Source organism: Larus michahellis, chromosome 2, assembly GCF_964199755.1.
Source record: "Larus michahellis chromosome 2, bLarMic1.1, whole genome shotgun sequence".
Lineage (NCBI taxonomy): Eukaryota > Metazoa > Chordata > Aves > Charadriiformes > Laridae > Larus > Larus michahellis.
This window is the reverse complement of record NC_133897.1, coordinates 33,877,336-33,898,487: the sequence shown is the minus strand read 5'-3', so window position 1 is coordinate 33,898,487 and position 21,152 is coordinate 33,877,336. Positions and strand designations below refer to the sequence as shown.

Genomic DNA, 21,152 nt, shown 5'->3' with positions numbered 1-21,152 from the left:
CAAAAGATACACCACACAGGAGGGAATATATTACCAAATAGTATAAAAATTCACCTCTTTTCTAAGAGCTCACCTGAGACCATTTAATCTGGTTTCTGTCCACTAACCATGAACAGATAGAATGGGTCCTCTCCCTTAAAAGTACCAACATACTTTAAATCAGAAAAGTATTCCAAAGAGAACACCATATCTGATTTTTACCGTCTTGTAAAGCCAAAATGTCTTTAATTTGAGTCATATTTACTCTAAAATGCAGAACGGCTGGGTGTGACATGACAGTACTCTTTTGAAAGGCTTAATGTGACAGTCATCATGAAAGGAACCTAAGGGAACACGTTAAAGTTGTATCATGATATTCTTCTGCTTGTACAATAGACAAGCCCAAATTTGATGAGAGAAAGCAGGTCTGTATGGGAAGTAAATCCATACCCAGTTAAATTTTTAGGAAAATATTAAAGTTCATATTTACCATTCCATCAATGGTCGATCTGCTGAGAGAGATACACTTCTCCCCACAATTCCCAGGGATCTGTTATTCCCCCAACCACCACTAGACACTTCCACTCCCTCAGTTGTTCTGGCTCATCCTGCCTCCTCACGGTCGTCAAAACGATCAGGGGTTTGGAAACTGTTTGACACAAAATGTTGGCTTTTGTTAAAACAAACCAACCAAACACAATTCTGGTTTAAAATACAGCTACCTGGAAAAGTAAATATATCTGAGAGGAGACAACTTCCAACAGTGGAAGATCCCCTTCTGCCACATCCTCTTCTTTTGCACCTTCTTCTACCACATCTACTACCAAAAGGAATAGTAACGTGGAAGAGCTGTAATGCCTACAACTTTCAAGGCATGAGTGGCACAAACTACTCAAGTGAACATAAAGCAGAGCTGACATTCATGAAGAGGGTGATATACAAGGTCTGATAGTGATTTTCAGATTGAACAGTCAGCTTTAAGAGAGGTTATGAAACTGCTCTGTGTTCAGCTACAAGGGTAGGGGATCCAAGAGGATCCAGATCCAAAGGGATCCAAAAGGATCCAGCTCTTCAGCATTTCACAAATGTCATGATTGCAGTCTACCTCACAAAGATACATCTCCAAGGAAAACGCAAATCACTTCAAAGGAACTGAAAAATAACGGTCAATAAAAGCACATAGGGGAGGGCTGTGCAATTCAAATGAGACCCTTTTTGGGAAACTGAAAAGAAGGAGTCAGATCTCACATAGTCCCAATGAAAGAAGCACCTTAAGCAAGCCCAGATATTCCCTGTGCTCTGCCGTGTCTATTCAGACAGTGAAAAATGGGGGGTTTTGGAGCACTTTGGCTTAACTTCCTGTTGACAAAAAATGCAAAGACTTGGCAGCTCTTAATTGTACTTACAGACTGTTCTACAATTTATTCACATTATGAATTACAAATAATCAGTTCAAGTGGCTTAGGATGATTCTGTAGTGATGCTACAACAGAGTAATTTTACCGGTTTCAGTTATTGTGGATTTCCTGAGACATGAGTAAGAGCCAAACTTGGGCAAGCAAATGGTTTTGCTTACGGTAACATAGCGAGTTTAAAAAGAACCCAAAAAAATCCAAACAACCCAAACCCAAACAAGCCATGTATAATAGCATTTTTAGAAATTTCATCTTAAATGAAGAAGAAATTCATAGGAAAAAATCAAAACATATGAAAACAATCCAGATTTAAAAAAGAGTGGTTAAGCTAGTTCAACTGTATTATGGATACACATTCAGGATTAAATTAATTCCATGCAGCTTAGTTCACTTCCAAAATAAATTAATATAAATTAAATTAAGGAAACTAATTCTGAAAGCATTCTGAGCAAGAATTTAATGCAATTTAACTAATCCACTTCAACTCCAGTTAGTGCAGATTAATTTTTTGAGTGTCCTTGTGTAAACAATCCCAAAGATCTTGGAAATGCTATAATGCAGAAAAACCTGGACAGTTTTAAGAGCACACACTATCATGTACGTAAGGCCCTCTATAAAAAGTATTAGCCTTTATTACAGCTTTCTCTTTTTTCCTGCTTAATTTTGTTTTAAAAGGGAGCATTTGCATTTAAATTATTAAATTTGGAATTTTTTTTTCTTTAATAAAGCAATTTCCCTTTTCTGGTGGTGGTGTTAAAATGGGGACAAGGACGTATTTTCAGACTAATAATTAAAGTAAACACAGAGGGAGATTTTCCAGCTAACTTTAGAAACAGTCACATATGTGAATATTTATTTTTATATAGGAAAGAAATTTAGCGTTTTCCAGAACAACACCAGTTTTTATTCTTAAAATCTAAAAAGAAGTATTGCACTATGTGAAATCTGTGGTCATTTTGCTATTTTCAGTGTTTAACCCTTATCTATGTACATACACTCATAAACCAATCTTAAACATTACAAAGAAATATGCTAATTTTACTTTCACATACAAACTCGAGCAGGTAGTAAAATATTCTAAAATTATCTATTGCTTACAGGAAACACCAAGACTACCTTGCTTGTAATAATTCTCAGGCTGTACACAGACAGAAGGAAAGGAGGAACAGGAAAGGAGGCTCTGCTACAACGGAACAAAGAAGAATCCTGAACGGGTAACTAAATACTTGGAGATATTGATTACTTTTCAGTAAGCAAGTCCATAATCTCTTGAATTTGGTAATAAACTCATTTAATTCAGTTAACAAGAAATGCTGCAAGCGAGGGCAGCAACACCTAGCATGTCTTCGCTTGTGCCTCAGCATAACTTACACAACTTCCATCCCCTGCAAGGCTCCCGTTGAGCTGCTCCTGCAAATGCTTCCAAGGGTATTGCAGCCAAAATGTACCAGATTAGCAAAGCCCTAATAGTTAAACTATTGCTAGCAATCTGATTTCTGTAACAGACCGCAGTGCATGCAGAGAAGGCACTTCAGGCGCTGCTATGCTCAGAGATCTCTGGCAGAGGGAAACAAACACTGAGTTGAAGACTCAGTGATAAGAGAGAGCGGGTTCTTCAAGCACAGCTTCCTGCTGGATGCACCTCAGTCCACACCTTAACGTGATCAGTGCTAGACCTGGATTCAAGCAAAAACTAAACAGGTTTCAAACACCTGAGAACCACTTGAATCAAAAAGTATTTCTCAACTTTAATGAAACTGAGTTGTTCCAGCAAAAACATATGCTAAAAACATTGGAATGAGAAATTCTTTTTTGTGATGCCTTTTAAGTGAAACATTTAGATACTTCACGTGGCATTTGAAAAGGAAGTTACTTGAATTTTTTAAAAGTTAGAGTACAATCACTAAATTCAGAAGTCAACTTTTTGCTCTAAATCTGGTCAAAATCATCCCTTCTTGCTCTTCCTTCCCCTAAAGAAACCAGCTCCTGTGGCACAAATAATTTACTACAGATATCTTTACTGGTACAGCACACTTCTTTGCTTGTACCCATTCAGATCTGTTGAACAGCACAATCACCATAAAGCTAATTCTATGTCTAATCTTAATCTTCTCATCAGATAAGTGGAAAAGGAAGATAAGGAGTAGATATGCAATGCATTACTTCTCTCCTCTACCAGAGTCTTAATAGAGGAAATGCTGAAATCTCAACCAAAGAGCTCAAGGGATCTCATTTCCCCTTCCTTTCTTGCTCTCCTGTTTAGGAGTGGGTCATAATTATCCCATGGTAAAAAGGCTGGGAACCATTTTTAGGTCACTGACAAAATATTTAAGTGAGAAAGCCTGGAGCAATCAAATCATCACAGAGCTTTTCCTACAGCTGGGATGATCTAAATCCAGACACTCATCAGTTTAAGACTGCATGTCATGTATACAGCTACTTAAAAATTCATCTGCACAGCTTTATCACTTCTGCTGTCAAAAACTAGTAAATTCCTATAATTTGATTTCAACCTAAAACATCTTAGAACCTGACTACAAGTGTTACTATTTTAAGATCCACTTGTAAATTGAACCTGCAATCATGTTCAGGCAAGGACAGATTTGCAAGTTCTTAAATCACTAGTTGTTTCAGCAAATGATCAAACAGCCCAAACAAGTGCAATTTTTAAAAAATGTAAATTAACACATTTTCAAAGCACTTTTGAAAGTTATTTTCATACTGAAATGCTTCTAAAAAATCTTGTAACCTAAAACTCTGCTTGGCATCAATTAGTATAAAAAATTACAGGCCACAAAAAGACTCATTAATCTACTTCCTGCAGTTCAAAAAAATCTCATGACTCATGAGCATGACAGGTGCAAAAGAAGTAAAAGTCAGAGAGAATGCCACACTACCAATTTCAGAAAGCTTTGCATTGTAGATACATTTAAATATAAGCATTTAGAAAAAATAAATAATATTTATCTTACCCGCCCATCACTGAGCTAGTTCAGATAGCTAGTGCTACCTTCAGAGACAGGCTGCAATTTTTATGCGGTTTCTCATAGGAGGCTTAAATTTATATGATGACAATTTGCATAGTAGGCATTGAAGTTAAGGAATTCTGGGATATTGGATGAAGCAGAGAAAATGATGTAATTAAAGCAAATAGTGCTAAGGCTAAAAAGAAGCTAAAACATCAATAGAACATCAAGATCTTACCTAAATCCAGTTATAAAAAAAATGTAAAACACTGATGGGAGAAGGATGTGGAGACATTTAATCATTCAATACGATTGCCTCATGCCAGCTGTATGTAATTTGTATCGTCTGTCTGTAAAGTAGGCACCTTAATCAATCCTGGTTTTCAAAAGCTTAAACCAAGACTCATTTCTGGATCTTCTGCACAACAATCTTCATCTGACATCGTTGCTTGAAAACCCAGTCACTGCTTGTTGGGTTTGTACAGCTTGGCTTTTGTTACGACAATTCCTAAAAGAGGCTACTTCCTCAAATACATTCCACCTCCTTCCTCCAGGTTTTCATATAATCATAAGACAAGTCTAGTTAGGTAAGTACTAGATTGAATAGCATTTATACGCACACAGCTAGCACGATCTGGAGGCTGTGCAATTTCACACTACATTCCCCCAGATGCAGATCAGTCGACCTCATAAATGGATTCAAGATGATGCTGTAGGTTGAGATATTCACCTTCAAGCCTCTCAATCAAAGCAAAATTCCTTGTCCCAGGTGGTTCCAAATCTAATAAAGTAGGCTTTGAGCTTCAGTTTTCCACTTCCCAGACTAGTCACCGAGACTCCTAAATACGGTTTGAACACAGGTCCCCAACAGCAAGCTGGTGAACTGTAGAAACTGCCAAGCCTTAGAACAGGTTTGGGGTTTAATACCATCAGTTAAGCCAAAGTGCTGTAAGGAACCCTTCCTGAAACCCTTCCTATAGGATGTTGTTTTGATGTAGACTTGCCAAGTGTCATTCTGACACAATTCCTCTATTTTGTGTAAAGTTTTACCCCTACAAACTTACTCAACACAAGTCCCACTGGTCATTATGCCATTAATTTAATTTAAATCAATCTTCCCTCGCGTACAGTGGGATTGTTCCCAGAGCGAGAGCCCCGTTGTACAAAGATGCATAGTCATAATCTGGTTCGTGCCGAACACAGCTGTGAGCAGTTATTGTGCGTGCCTTTTGGTATTATGCAACTTTCCTTTGGCTTACCCACGTGGAGAAATATTAAAATAAATTAACATTTTACTGGCTTTCTAATTGGAAGTGTCTGCTCGAAACAAATATGTTTATCAAACAGTTTGACTGGGAAAATACATTACTGTAGCTGTAGTTACCCAAATTACATGCTGTCTAAAGCAAAAAGGGCAAAAGCCATCTGGCTCCATATAACTTACATTTTCTAGACAGCTTGCAGCTGGTTCTGATTAAGCAGCATCTCAGTACTCCCAGAGATCTATTTTTAACTCTGCGAGTTTATTTTTAGGGCTCACACATCCAAGGCACATGGTGTTTACATTAATAAATGAACAACCGCCTACAGTTAAGAAAAGCTTTGTGCAATTCTTGTGGCGCAGTCACTGTGCAACATAGATGGATGGTTAAATAAAACATCATGTGTACTAATTAAAGAGACCTTGCCCATCTCCCAGCTCTTCACAGGATTGCAGAAAGCATCACTGGAGAGCTTGAATGGCAGGAAGAAGGTGGTAGACAACAGGATGATGTACTTCAGAAGTAACACTGGGTGGCATGTCCTAGGAAGAGAGTACATATCTCCTGGCGCAACCCCTCCCCACAAAAGTCTCTTTTTTTTCACTTGGAGTCTGTAAATTGCCCAGACAACTTATCTCTGTATGTTACACAGCCACATGTATAAAGCAGTGGAAATACTCTCCTTGCCATCTAAGAACATTAACGCTGAACAGGAAAACGATGTGCAATTTACGAGTGAAAGCCGCTACTAAAGCCCTGAAACTGTCAGAACAGTGGATGCTGCAAGTCCAGGAAGCATTAGCAGACCTATTTGCAGGGGGGTTTTCATAGAGACACACACATACACAGTGTTTTCAACATGATTTTTGATTGTAAAATACCAGCGCATTCCTGTACCATCAAAACATCCCTTTCACAAGGATAATAAATACATGCACCAGAAAGGTTCAACATAGGACACATTTGGGGGTATGGTTTTGGCGGGGGGGTTTGGTTTTGCTTTTTTTTAAAAAAAAAAAGTCTGTATTTTTTCATTCCATCGTACAACTAAACTACATCATCATATTTTTGGGGGGAACAGGAAAAAAAAAAAGACAACCAGCTATAATGAAGTTAAACATAGTTAAGCTAAAGTTAATCCATGCCACAATTTCAGAATACTGCTCCACTTTGCATGGATTTGCAACCTATTCTATTGCATAGACTACCGTGCCCAGTACGTGCAACCTCCTCCACCTCTGATCCCTTACTTTTCCAAACCAAAGCAGGCAGCTGCACCAGACAGGGAGCTGCCAGTGCTCTGAGAGAGGGTATGTTCCCAGAGTTTGGTTCTCGATAAAGTTAAAGGAAAAGACTATTAATCCGGAAAGTAAAAAGTTTCTACTGCTTCCAGAAACACCTCCCAGAGGTAAGAAAATACAAAACATAACAAAAGTAATCCAGGTATCCCTTTAACAAGCGATTAAGCGAATTTGCTCTTCCAGTCCACATCCACTGAGCTACCTCAGTAATACAACACTTTGAAACCAGTGGCAGCTAAACACCTTAGAATCCCATCAGTGGGAATGTTTTCAGCACCATAAAGTACTGACTAGCTGTAAAGCGTTAGCCAACTCTGAAACAAATCTCCATTTCAGCAGCTAGGCATGCAGAGCACCAGAGAAGCTGGTCCCAGTTCCCTTGTGACACTGAGGACCAGTGCCAAGCGGAAGGGAGGCTATTTCCCCAGGAAGTTCTTTTAAAAAATTTCTTTTCCTTACTCACACTTTAGACACACTTATGCTCATGTATTCTTATGTTTCTGCCTATGTCTTCCCTCCATACCTTTTTTCTTATGTCCTTGTTCCTTATTCTTTTCAGCCAAGCCCAGTATTCACAGCTCCCTCCTCCACAGCTTTTAAGGTCTCCACTCTATCTTGTTTTCCCTTCTCTATGTTGCTTTCAATTCACTGTGTCAGCGTCATTCTTCCTAATCCTCCTCTACATGCAAACACTGGTTTTGTTTCACTATTCAGCTGATTGGTTGGGGAGTTTCTTAGTATTAGTGAAAGAACTCTACTATTAAATTCCCATGTATAGACAGATCTGCACCCCATTTCTTACTGCAGTCATTTCTTAGCATCTCCCCACCACAGAAATGAATGGTGCCTCCTAATGAATGGTACTCCTAATCAGCTAATTGAAATCAAAACATTATTTGTCATCTATTGCAGATTCCTTGGATGGTAATGGATTGAGGAGCGCTCACGAGAGCACCTGTGTGTTTGGTGATGGAGGGCAAGTAGGCCCCTCAAGTGCATCCAAGGACACTGCATGAAAGGCATGTCCTAATATACCAGTTTGGAAAGGTAAAACATTTATGAAGTCAAAGAAATCACACAGGGGAAAGGTGACATAGTATTTCATATAGGAGCACTATGTTTTGAGTTCCTCCCTCCTCCTGCTCTTCACGAAATAACTGAACAGAAAAGACAAAGCGGTCATGGCTATTTCAGGATTCTCCTGTCTTAGCTTACACTTACTTGTAAATTTGTCCACAAAAATTGTCTAGGGCAACTGCTGAATGTTTCAATACAGAAAAAGGATATTCATCTGGATCTGCGGCAGCTTTTGAGCAATGTAAGAGTACTCTCTGCACCCACAGCAACTACTGAAAGCTGGGTTTGGGATAACTACATGAGCTGTATTCACTTGAAGTCACTAAAGATACACTTCAAGGCCAGAGGAACAGCTACAAGCACCATAGGAGAAGCTGTGAAAGATAGCTGATGTCTGTTTTCTTCCTGCAGCTGAAAGTCTGTCTGTTGTGCACTGGCCTTTATTGCAGGGTACTGCCTCAAAGTAGTACTGACTCAAAGTACAGAGTAGCTGTGTTTCTCAAACTGGTTTATGCTTTTTTTTTTTTTTTTTTTTTAAAGCAGGGGTTCTGCCATGCTTCTTCCTATTAATTAGTTTATCTAGAAATACAGTGCTGGCATCACAACCCCCTCTATCCTTAACAAGAAGATCTGTTTAAATGCAGGCAGCATGGGCTGCGTGTTCTACAAGACACAGGATTGCTAAGGCTGTTCCCGAGCCAGAGCTGACCATTTCCTGAAATGGTCGTATCTTTTTCTCCCCCTCTGATTAGCAAGTGATGCGAGTTACACAACATAGAACACACACAGTATCTCACAGGTCTCCATACTTACAGAAAACACCTTTTTCCTCCACCATGCCCCAGATCAGTAATCCTCCATGAATTTCCCACTCATGCCAGATCGTTCCCCATTCGCAGTGTAGGAAGAATGAAGAATACAGACAATGTGTAACTTCCATAAATGGGTGATATGGACATTCAATTTTGAAAAACCTGCAGAGGCTTTTTTGAAATTTCTGTAGAGCACAGATGCAGCCTTAAACAGCAGTACAGAAAGGAAGCCACGTGTGAGCCGTTGTCATCCACATCACTCCTGCCATGGCAATGTCTTACAGTCAGTTATTGAGGGGCACAGAACCATTATGGTTAATCCATAATCCAGACACCTGAGAGTGACTGTGTCTGCAAATTGAGGGTTATTAAGCAATGACAGAGTAACAAACAATAATTTTAATTTCATACAACAGAAATTTTCCTGTCACTTCCAGGTGGCACCTTAAGAATCTAAGAGAAAACTGAAAATATGAAGAGATGTAGAAGTGTGATCTATGCGAAAATGTAAAAGAAATGGATTTTTGCAATCTAGTAAAGAGAAGACTGGAAAAAACCACTAGCAAATGCTATCCTAGGAGAAGAACATTGAACAACTGAGGGGGGAAAATAGCATGGCAGCAGTCACTAGCTCTCACGTCATCAGATCAAACAGCCAGTAACTATAATTCATAACAAAGGGCACTTTGGGTAGGAATTCAGAAATACTAAAATAGCTCAATGCTTTGTTTTGGCAGAAGATGCCAAAGTGTTAAACCAAAAACTTTAAACTCAAAATATCCCATGTTTAATGAATAGTTCTGTCAAACCGTCTCAGGTCGCCTCCCCTTCTGCCAGAATTCCCAGCCAGAGGCCAGCACCTGTAAGGGAGACAACTCTGAACAGACACTGAGATTGACAACAGCAACACCGCACATCACAGCCCCAAGAACTACAACCCCCACCAAAATTAGGCATTATCCTAGGGCCCCGACAGCTGCTCAGCTTTGTCGTAACTAATAAAATATAAAAAAAAAAAATTAAAAAGACAGAGAAAAAGCATTATCTAGGGATTATGATTTCAAAATCCTCCCTCAGAGTGAGCAACAGTCCAAAATAAGATCTTTTGTGTTGATCTGTTTCAGACCACATTAAAACTTTGACCAAAATTCTCAGAGTTTACAAATCTTGCATATCTAAACTGCAATGTTAAACAGAAATAGATATAACTAGTAGAAATATAAATAGAAACAATAGGAACCATATGTTTCTAGGTATAATCACGCATGGAAACAGGTCATCGAGGGGGACTGTGGAACTCATTGTATTGTTAGCTTTTAATACAAGCATTTGTCTATCTTGGACATCACAGAATGGCAGAGGTTGGAAGGGACCTTTGGATATCATCTAGTCCAACCCCCCTGCCAGAGCAGGGTCACCGAGAGCAGGCTGCACAGGAACGCATCCAGGTGGGTTTGAATGTCTCCAGAGATGCGGAGACTCCACCACCTCCCTGGGCAGCCTGTTCCAGTGCTCTGCCACCCTCAGAGTAAAGAAGTTCCTCCACATGTTTAGGTGGAACTTCCTGTGTTCAAGCTTGTGCCCATTACCTCTTGTCCTGTCACTAGGCACCACTGAAAAGAGCCTGGCCCCATCCTCCTCACACCCACCCTTTAAGTATTTGTAAGTGTTGATAAGGTCCCCCCTCGGTCGTCTTTTTTCCAGGCTGAAGAGACCCAAATCCCTCAGCCTTTCTTCATAAAAGAGATGTTCCAGTCCCCTAATCCTCTTGGTAGCCCTTTGCTCCACCCTCTCCAGCAGTTCCCTATCCCTCTTGAACTGGGGAGCCCAGAACTGGACACAGTACTCCAGGTGTGGCCTCACCAAGGCACAGTAGAGGGGGAAGATGCCCTCCCTCCACCTGATGATAATTATTTCTTTTTAAATATGCCCTGAAGCAGGTTGAAACCATGAGTTTCATTGGTTCAGCAGAACTTGGATCTACCCCACAACATGCACATCATTGCCTGGAGTAAAGTCTGCCTCTCTCCCCCAAACTAAATCATACCTTGAGGTCCCTTTAGACCTTCATTTGCTAAATGCTACAAAGTGGTACTTAATTTATAGATTAAGATGTTGCACACACTATAAAATTTCAGACTTTGTAATGAAGTTTTGTAATTGTCACCAGCTTCAAAATTAAGGTGCTACAAAACAGTCCCACTTTTTGTGAGTTACCTAATCTGCAAATTACCTGTTATAAGTGTTATAATTATCACTGCAGAAACACTTATTCTGCAGAAACACATCTGGGCTGCTAGAGACAAAATTAGGAGGCAGTGTGTGGGTGGGAAAAAATTAAGGGTTGGCAAACACACCTTTTTTTAGGATATTCAATATTATCAACATTCAAGCAGCTAATCTAATGAATGAAGAAACTAAAAGAAAAGTTTTTGTTCATGGTGTCTTATCTAACTTTCTGCATAATGTAACATTTTAGAACAGATTGTCACAAAAAATGTAGACGTTATAAATTCACACAGGAAAATACTAATTGCACGATCTTTCAACAAAGCATATTTCATGTACTTCTAACTGCTTTGTATTGCATTTATCGTAATAAATATGAAAGAGTATCTACCAGTCAGATGCTGAAGTATCACTTTAAAAGTGGTACACTGTATGACAGAGGATGTGACCATGCTGGTCATCTCTTTCAGCTACAGAGCTGAAAACCAAGAATGTTCGCTGAGCCTCCAACTTCGGCATGGACAGAACTGGGAACTCTTAATTTAAGTTTCGAAACCAGAAATGACCAGTAAAGTGAAGACATGCGAAAACATCCTTACTATTTCTCTCCAGCTTTACCTAAGGCTAGGTAATCCCACAGTTCTGGAGGCCGACCATGCTTCTCCTGCTCAAGGATCACTCGTGATCATTTCTTTCAAAGGTAATACATGAGTTAAACACTCTTTTCCTCTTCCTTCCTCACCTTGCCCATACCATTGATTGTGTGGCTATGTAGTAAACCACAATGAGGAACCAATCCAGGCTGTTTCTCAGGAACAGCTGAGCCTGGATCAGTTCCCAAATCTGTTTTATCCTGCAGCCGCACAAATAAATATACCTGGCAGGACCAAGCAGTCAATAAGAATAGTGGAAACATGCAGGCAGTCACTAGAGCTGCTTATTCTGGCACCGCCAGTGAAAAAGTAATTTCTCAAAATGTAACCTTCCCCTTGGGGGCTTTTTGAATCCTGCAGTTGCCCTGCCCCCAGGCTCCTGCCTGCTCCCCTGCCCTAGAGGTGACTCTGTCCTGCCCTCTCCCCCCACTACGACAGACACACAGCATTAAGTCTTGACACTGAATTGTTTAGTAAATGACTGAAGTGAGACAGCTATCTGATGAGTAAAATCACTCAGGAGGTAAAGCAAGTCTGCAACGATGCAGGGAACCACGAGCACCTTCCACAATATTTGTGTTTTCAGATATAAAGAACCCTGCTAATAATGACATCGGAAAAGGATTATTTTTTTTGTTTATCTGGATACCACAGAAGCAATTCTCCAAATTGAAATGTGAGGATTGACAGCAGCTTACCTGCCAAATAGAATATGGCAAAGAAGCACCTGGAGAGCCTAAACTTTACTTTATAGCCTCTGAGAGATAATTAGTCAAGTCTTTTTAAGAAAGCAACACCCCAAACTGCCCCCCAGACAGCATGCTAGACAAGCCATGTTTGTAGGAGATCAAACAGATTACTGGGTATGCCAAGACTGAGAATGAAATTCAGACACTGGGGGCAGATCAAAGAAAAGAAAAGAAAAAGGGGGGGGGGGGGGGGGGGGAAAGGGGGAAAAAGGAACAAATGAACATGAAGAGTAGAGGCAGACATTGCACTTACCCAGGACTGGTCCACCCTCTGAGGCATCAGGATTTCTCAAACTTGGTACATACATTGTATTCCTTGGACTATGTGATGGTCCAGCTATATAAGCAGGAAGTTTAAAGATGGTAGTGATCCCCCAAAAAAGAATATCTAGGCCCTGGGCTGTGTGGAACTGGAATACAGGATGACACATGGCACCTGCTGAAATTAGATGGAGCAGAGACATTTCTTTCGTTGAGCGGCTTCAGATCTTGACTCGCTTTGGAATTACACAGTATTTTTGTTCCCAGAGCAAATTCATACACCTAGGGATGGCTTTACAGTTTACACTAAAGAGTTTGCACCAAGTGAAGCCAAGCTTTTCTAAGGCAATGTAGGATGCTCCCATTGCGTAAGCTTCCAGAAAGCACAATGATTTTAGAAATACAGGCAATAACGTAGTAGAAGCAGAGTTGGTTAAATATTTCCTGGGAGACTGGAAACCAAACTTCTAAGTTTGGAGGCTTTCCAGACTTACTCAGAGTGACGGCAGATTTCTATTCAGCAAAAACACATGAATATTTTGTCATATATTTAGTGACAATCGAAGCAACTTCTAGGTGGCTTGTTGGGATTTACAGCTTGTAAGAATGAGCCACAAGGAATTAGGCTCCTGTCATTATCCAGCATATTCCAATGGTGAATTATCAACACTGTTGAAAAAAGGAGCCCATTACTAATCTGAATTTGTCTAGCTTCAGCTTCCAGGCTAAAGGCATATGATATCATTAAATCTTCCTGTTAGGAATAAGCATCTTATGTAGCACATTGGCATTCATATATATAAAAAGAATCATCAGTCACAAAGCAGCAAAAGAAAAAAAAAAATCAGCGAAAGAAAATAGAATGGATGACTGAACTCCTGAAGCTTCTTTAAATAAAGTATATTTTCCACACCTTGCACTATTTCTGTAAACTCTTCTTCAAAGCCTTTTCTGTGGTGTCACTATCAGAATTAGAACCAGTACTCCAAGAACAGCTTTCTTCGCTTAGTCTAAATGAAGGGTGAAAGAAAATTTTGCTTGACCCTACCCAGGTCTCTTTTCTGTGTTGAAAAGGAAATTAAGACATACTCATTTCTGATTTACCCAAAGGTTCTGCCTACTCCATCCCCAACACTGGACCTGGCCACCAAAGCAGTAGCATTACTCGCAGCATTCAGCTCCCACGACATAACAAAGCCCACGTGCTTTATTAACTACTGCAGGGTAGTAGCTTCCCTTTTCGTCACTCAGGGTGTTTACCATGTCTCCTGTGTACAGAGAGACAGTGAAAAACTTCAGTGGAGAGCTATCAAGAGAGGACTATCAAGTCAGGGACCCAGAGCACACGACCTGCAAGGGGAAGCTGAGGCAGCGGAGTCTGGCGAGAAGATGACTATGGCGCTGGTTTAAGAGCTACCTGCAACTGCTTGGAGGGGTGCTACAAAGATCATGCAGGCACATTTTTCTCAGTGCTGTTAGATGACAGTGAAGGGCTCAAGGGCCGCAAATTCTAACTTGGGAGGCTCAGGCTTCTCTCCAGAAAGACCATGCAGTACTCGAGCAAGATGCCCTGGGAAACTCTCAAAACTCCAGCCCTCAGTATTCTCCAGGCTCATCTACAGTCAGCCTAACCTGATCTGGTGTTGGCAATAGCCCTCCAGGACCTCTAGAGGTCTCTTCTAATCAATATTCTATGATTCTCCTCTTCTTAAATGCTACATACTTTGTTACTTTTTTTTTATTAAAATGCATATTTTTCAAAAGAATTTACTTTATCAAGTGGGATTATATAACCTTATATAATCAAATTTATTCTAGTATAACTGATCTTAGTTTTACCAGAATTAATATTTCTTTTCCTCTAGATAACTGATAAAAATACTGAATAATGTTAAACTAATAATAAATTCCTACAGAAATCTACTAGGAAAACCTTCAGGGGATAACAGTTTTCCCTGTGCACAATGCTTTCTGAGATCTGTTCGCCAGTTTTTGTTTCATTTAATGCTGTAATAATTTTGGATAGTGTTATTTTTAACAGATTGTCACATACCACAGAAGCCTAATTATATTCCTCAACAATTATCCTTATCGAGCAAGATTTCTATCATCAAAACCATTAACCATTTGTTTGAAAACTTTTTTTCTTAGAACCATATTAGCTGACTTAAGTTGTAACATCATGTTTTCACTCTCTATAGAATGCAATCTTCTGATTTGCATTCTACTAAGGTCACTCAAATATAAATATATATCTTTACCTATTGAAAGTATATATTTATCTATTGAAAGTATATATATATCTACTTAAAACATAAAATATGGCATTAGCTTTATTTTATAGAATTCTGAAATCTCTTCTAGAACATTTAAAAAAATTTTTAGCAGATTATATCTGGTGTAATGCTAAGCATACAGGAATGGATAACTTGCATACAAGAATATTGATATATAATAAGGTGTTAACAAAAACCTGATACTTAATATCCGAGTAGATACAACTTATTTTTGTGTTGCTCTGAGATGCAAAATCAAAACCCTAACTTCCCCAACAGCTAACAGAAGTATTTGCTGCCCCTTCCATACTGTTAACACCTTTATGCACACTAAACACCACCACAGGCTAATTCCATTGAAAAGATACCACTGGGAATAAACATTTCATTGAGGAGGATTCTTTCAACATGGAACTGTCCTTCTGTACAATCTGTCCTGCACTCATGCCCAAGCAGATGCTTACCCAGAACCAGTTATATCCTGATACCTAGCAAAATTCAGCACGGTCTCAGTTTACATACCCTGAAGATACAGCCTTCGGCATACAGAAAAAATTAAAGCATGGAAAATGATTTACAGAATACTTCTGCATTGAAAGCCCAGCACTGTCATAGCAAGAGAGCTGCTCTGAGCAGGTTTTTTCTGTTACTAAACTCTGGGTTTTATTCAGGATATACCAAAGCACACTAGCTGGGGACCCAAAAGCCATTTAAGTAATGATCCTGAAGGTGATAAGCATGACTGTGTGGTTAATTTATTCAATTCATATTGCCACATTGATTTAAATTAAATTTAGTTGTGCTTGTTTGCTAGACTCCAGTGAAAGTGTAACTGTGCCATCTTGGTTTAATGAACTAATCAGAGCAAAAATCTGACAAGTCTAAAAGGACAGTGAAATACTGAGTTTTGTTGATGGACAATAAATTTGATTGCTATTTCTAGAGGTGCATGTTCTAACTGTCTAAGTGAACACTGAGGAGAAATTATATACTTAAAATGTCCTCCTGAAGAATCCTTACAAGCTTTATAAACCATATTGAAAAACCTTTCAAAATTTGTTCCCAGAGAGCTAATTTCGCTGTTAAAAGAGATACTGCTCAAAACATAAGACATGTTTTGGCTACACAGACCAACAACACAGTTATTTTGAAAGACAAATTCCCAGACAAAAACATCTGGTGGCCGATATTAACAAGCAATTCCTGAAAGGAAAAATCAATACAATAGTAATTTTCAAGGACAGTATCTGTTTGAAGAGATAGGAATTATTTTATGTATGTACAAGTTAAAGTCTGTATGCATACATCATGTTAAAGCACCACAAAGTTATATCAAAAAACATTCTCCAGAGTTGATTTCTTCAGTTAACCTGAATCTGCAAAAAACAGTAACTAATCCCACAGCACACTGGCTAGTTGACTTGTGCTGTCATTATTTATTTACTTAAAACTTGAGAGTTAGCACACAAAATGACAAACCTCCATGAACGCACACAAGTGTAAACGCACAAATGACAGCAGGACCATGACACTTTAATGCTTTGACCATCAATTTTAATGACAAATGGCATAAATCAATTCTAAAAGGGGAAAAAAAACCCAAACATAGGAGGTAGCTGAATGTATTTACAAACTTTAATTACTGGCAAGTAAACAAGATGATGCCTTCTTATCTAATGCATACACAGAGCATTTTGTTCATTATTTGGTTGTCTTGTATATTAAATCCCCAGTGGCAGAACATGTTTTGGATCCAAAATTTTCATTCATGTTTGTGAATTATTGGGATTTTACCTAGAAACACCTAGATAAGGATGTCAGGCTTAAACTATTATGAGAAATATACAGAGAGACAGAAAGAGAGTCTATAAACAGCAACTTTTATATTTCGTAAGGGCAAAAGTAAGATTTATATCAGACAGGCTATTTTGGACTTCTGCAAGGAGTATCAAGAGGTCAAAATCTGAGCTGCGCATCTGAGTCATGCTTTGCATTGAAAGTTAAAGAAAAGCAGGGGGTGCAGTGGGGGAAGAATGCTTCTTTTACACATTTTGTTAAGGCTGAGCTTATAGATTTTATTTTTTCCTTTTTGATATCTTAAAGAGCTGCAGTGCTCTGTCACACATCAACAGACAGATAGATAACTTACCTATTAATAGGTCTCTATTATTATATATAGTTGTTAGCGGTGACTGGAAAAAGGGAAGCATTGCACCCATTTTTTAAAAGGGTAGAAAGGAGGACCTTGGGAACTACAAAACTGTCAGCCTCACCTCTGTGCCCGGGAAGACTGTGGAACAGATCCTCTGAGAAGCTATGCTAAGGCACGTGGAGGACAGGGAGGTGATTCGAGGCAGCTGGCATAGCTTCACCAAGGGCAAGTCCTGCCTGACCAACCTGGTGGGCTTCCATGACAGAATGACTACATCAGTGGACAAGAGAAGAGCTTCGGATGTCATCTGTCTGGATTTCTGTAAGGCCTTTGACACAGTCCCCGACAACATCCTTCTCTAAATTGGAGAGGTATGGATTTGATGGGTGGACTGTTCAGTGGATGAGGAATTAATTGGTTGGATGGTCGCATCCAGAGGGTAGTGATGAATGGCTCAATGTCCAGAAGGAGATCAGTGATGAGTGGTGCCCCTCAGGGGTTCAGTATTGGGACCAGTACTGTTCAATGTCTTCATCAACGACATAGACAGTGGGATGGAGTGCACCCTCAGCAAGTTTGCAGACAACACCAAGCTGAGTGGTGCAGTTGACACACCTGAGGGACAGGATGCCATCCAGAGGGACTTGGACAGGCTTGAGAAGTGGGCCAGTGTGAACCTCATGAAGTTCAACGAGACCAAGTGCAGGGTCCTGCACCAGGGTTGGGGCAACTCCCGGCATCAATACAGGTAGGGGATGAAGGGATTGAGAGCAGCCCTGCCAAGAAGGACTTGGGGGTACTGGTGGATGAAAAGCTGGACATGAGCCAACAATGTGCACTTGCAGCCCAGAAAGCTAACCATAACCTGGGCTGCATCAAAAGAAGCACAGCCAGCAGGTCGAAGGAGGTGATTCTGCCCCTATGCCCTGGTGAGCCCCAACCTGGAGTGGTGTATATTTCTCATCCAGCTCTGGAGCCCTCAGCACAGGAAAGACACGGGACCTGTTGGAGCAGGTCCAAAGGAAGGCCACAGAGATGATCAGAGGGCTGTAGCACCTCTGCTGTGAGGACAGGCTGAGAGAGTTGATGTTGTTCAGCCTGGAGAAGAGAAGACTCCAGGAAGACCTTACTGCAGCCTTCCGGTACTTAAAGGGGGCCTACAGGAAAGATGGCCCAAACGTTTTAGCAGGGCGTGTTGTGACAGGACAAGACATAATGGCTTTAAACTAAAAGAGGGAAGATTTAGACTAGATATAAGGAAGGCATTTTTTACAATGAGAGTGGTGAAACACTGGCACAGGTTGGCCAGAGAGGTGGGAGATGCGCCATCCCTGGAGACATTCAAGGTCAGGTTGGACGGGGCTCTTAGCAACCTGCTACAGTGAAGATGTCCCTGCTCGTTGCAAGGGAGGCTTAACTAGATGATCTTTAAAGGTCCCTTCCAAACCAAAGTATTCTATGATAACATATCATTCAGTGAATCCCGGTGAATTCACCAAACATATCTAATCCAGCCTTTCTATAAGTGAATTGTTAATTATTTTTTTAAAATCAAAGGAAAAATAATAACAAAGTCATCATAAGGAAAAAATGCATTTGATTCCTTCAGTCTACAGTCAGAGGTCTGAAAAACATCCATGTACTCAGCTTCAATTGGACTTAAACACCTGCCGAAACACACCTGTTTCTGTATGAAGCAGAGGTTTTAACTTTCTAGTATTTCATTTGCTTCTTTGTTTTGGACTCAAAGTTCTCTTAGATGTTTTTACAAAAAGACTGAAAAAATGTATTTTAGAGTAACTACATACGCAGTCATTCATCAAAATACTCATCTGTTCATGGTATCTACTGCTGGCGCAGAGATGGTTACTGGACTGCAACATAACCTTTCACTGCATTTTATTTTAAAACAGTAGTAGAATTATCATTTTGTAGCATTTTCTATACTTAGTCTTTACTAATATAAGGAAAATGATTTATGAAAAAGTGGAGCAAAGCAGAACAAGAAAACAGGGGGAGTCAGCTTCGCAGAGAGAAAGAACAAGCTATTCCCCAAGAGGAACAAACAAACGTCTGTTAAAGAAATTCAGAATCAAAATGACAGAAAAGTGATCCAAAAGTAGAAACTGGCAGAATTCAGCACACAGCTTCTCTGTCTTCCCACTCAGTTCATTAAGAAAAGAAAAATCACTTTCCAACTGACTACAGCAACAGGCAGCTCTTGCATGATACTTAAGACCTGGAAAAATAAGCAATGTTTTTGAAGAGCAGGAAGAAGTTTGAACAGGGATTTCCAAAATATTATATATCAGACCAGGATTTTAATTCAGTAATTACAAATATATGAAAGAGCTGATTTCACCTACGTGCAAGTAAACTGTACATATTCTGAACTTGTTCTTAGCAGCAGGCGCACGTTGTTATGCTTTTGAAAACCAGCACGATCCCCAGGATGCTGAAAAGCTCTCTCGCTTTAATCAATGACCAGCTTTCCACAGCAGCATTCTGCCTGTTTGCAACAGTAAAAGGAAGAAAGCGGATAAACTGCGTATGTGTTTTAAACACTGTGGGACTGCGATACTGAACGATGCCCATTTAGCAATAGTTTGTAGCATCTGGAAACTGGATAGACAGTTTAGAGTTCCAGGTATCTTCCTTCATCATTTATTAGTATCATCTATTAACATTACTTGCCCCTCTTCCCTAACAGAAGTTAGTCTACCCCAGTGATTCCATTAACAACTTCAGGGGGTTTGGTGTTTTGGGTTATTTGGTAGAATTTACTTAATTTAACTATTCCAATGTTACTTCTAATTTCAAGGTGAAAAGCAAAGCACAAAATCTGAAAGATGTGGGTGACAGGAGAGGGAAAGGGGAGAAGAGATGACATCTCTCCAGACTTACTCCCCTTCTCAGGGTACAAAAATAAAACCTAAGATCATCATGCCTCCATGATCTTTACCTTTAGAGAAATACTTATAGTCCACCCTTCCCCATAGGGCTGTTCTTTGAAAAAAACTGGGTAAGAAATACTGTATTAAGTCAACAAATGCTTTAAATGAAGTGATCTCCTGTTCAGAAAAGTAACGGCCTTTGCAAGGGTTAGAATCCTTGGAAACTGAGCTGGTGGGCACACAACAGACACAATCCCCGACGACACCACCATGTTAACAGAAGATCTTTTTCAAAGTATTAGACAGTTAGAGCCAAATAAATCCAAAATACATCTGTGAGCATTAATTCACCACTTCACCACTGTATTTTTAAAAAAAACTATTAAGAAAAAAAAGGAGTCTCTCTCAAAACAATATGTTAACTATTCCCTATAAGAGCAAATAAGTATTTTCTTTTTCTGTCCAATGCTTTTTATGCACACAAATCAGTTTTGAACAGGCAATGGCAACAGGATGTAAACATTTCCTTAATGATCTTACAATTTATAACAAGCGAAGCAAACAAGCAAACATCAGCACCTTCCCCTGTTGGGATTCAGCATTTACTTTATAGCTCTACAGATTAGCAAAAGCCTGCTCCCTTTGGATTCAAAGAGCTGAGATCAATTTAACAGGTTACAGTGTTATTGCAAGTAGATGTTGCTACACTGGAGACCTGTTCATTGCATCATGTAAGGAAATACTTACGTGCACGGGTGCTGCGAACAAACCCTATCGCAAGAGGTTCCTCAGATAAATACTTCAATAAAACATGCGGAATTGTTGCTTGTTCCACATTGGGTCTTTCAATGCACTTTCTGACAATTCAGGTATGAAGGGAAAGCAATTCTAAAGAAATAAGTATTTCTTCCACATAGCATATCACGTTGTAAAAATACAGAGAAATTTAGCATAGCGCACAACACTCGAAGCTTTCTATAGCATTTCAGATTTTTTCATTGACAGAACAAGCCACCCATGAAGTGTGTTAGCCTATACCATTTATTTACAGAGTAGTACTGCTTTACCAGTTTGCCTCTTGTTTTTTTCTTCTCTTCTTTTTTTTTTTTAAGTATACTTATCTTCT

General features: G+C 39.6%; 1 protein-coding gene across 5 annotated transcripts in view; it reads right to left on the bottom strand.

The window, feature by feature from the left end:
- HDAC9 (histone deacetylase 9) overlaps positions 1 to 21,152 on the bottom strand; it is a 487,500-nt gene that overhangs the window by 425,412 nt on the left and 40,936 nt on the right. The window contains exon 3 of one of the 5 annotated variants that reach the window (XM_074574812.1): positions 12,697 to 12,882. The exons of 3 other annotated variants lie outside the window; for them this stretch is intronic. In XM_074574812.1, coding sequence (XP_074430913.1) covers positions 12,697 to 12,882 — 186 coding nt within the window. Of the gene's footprint in view, positions 1 to 12,696; positions 12,883 to 21,152 lie in introns of those variants that run through there. One more of the 5 variants, XM_074574821.1, reaches the window with a different exon arrangement.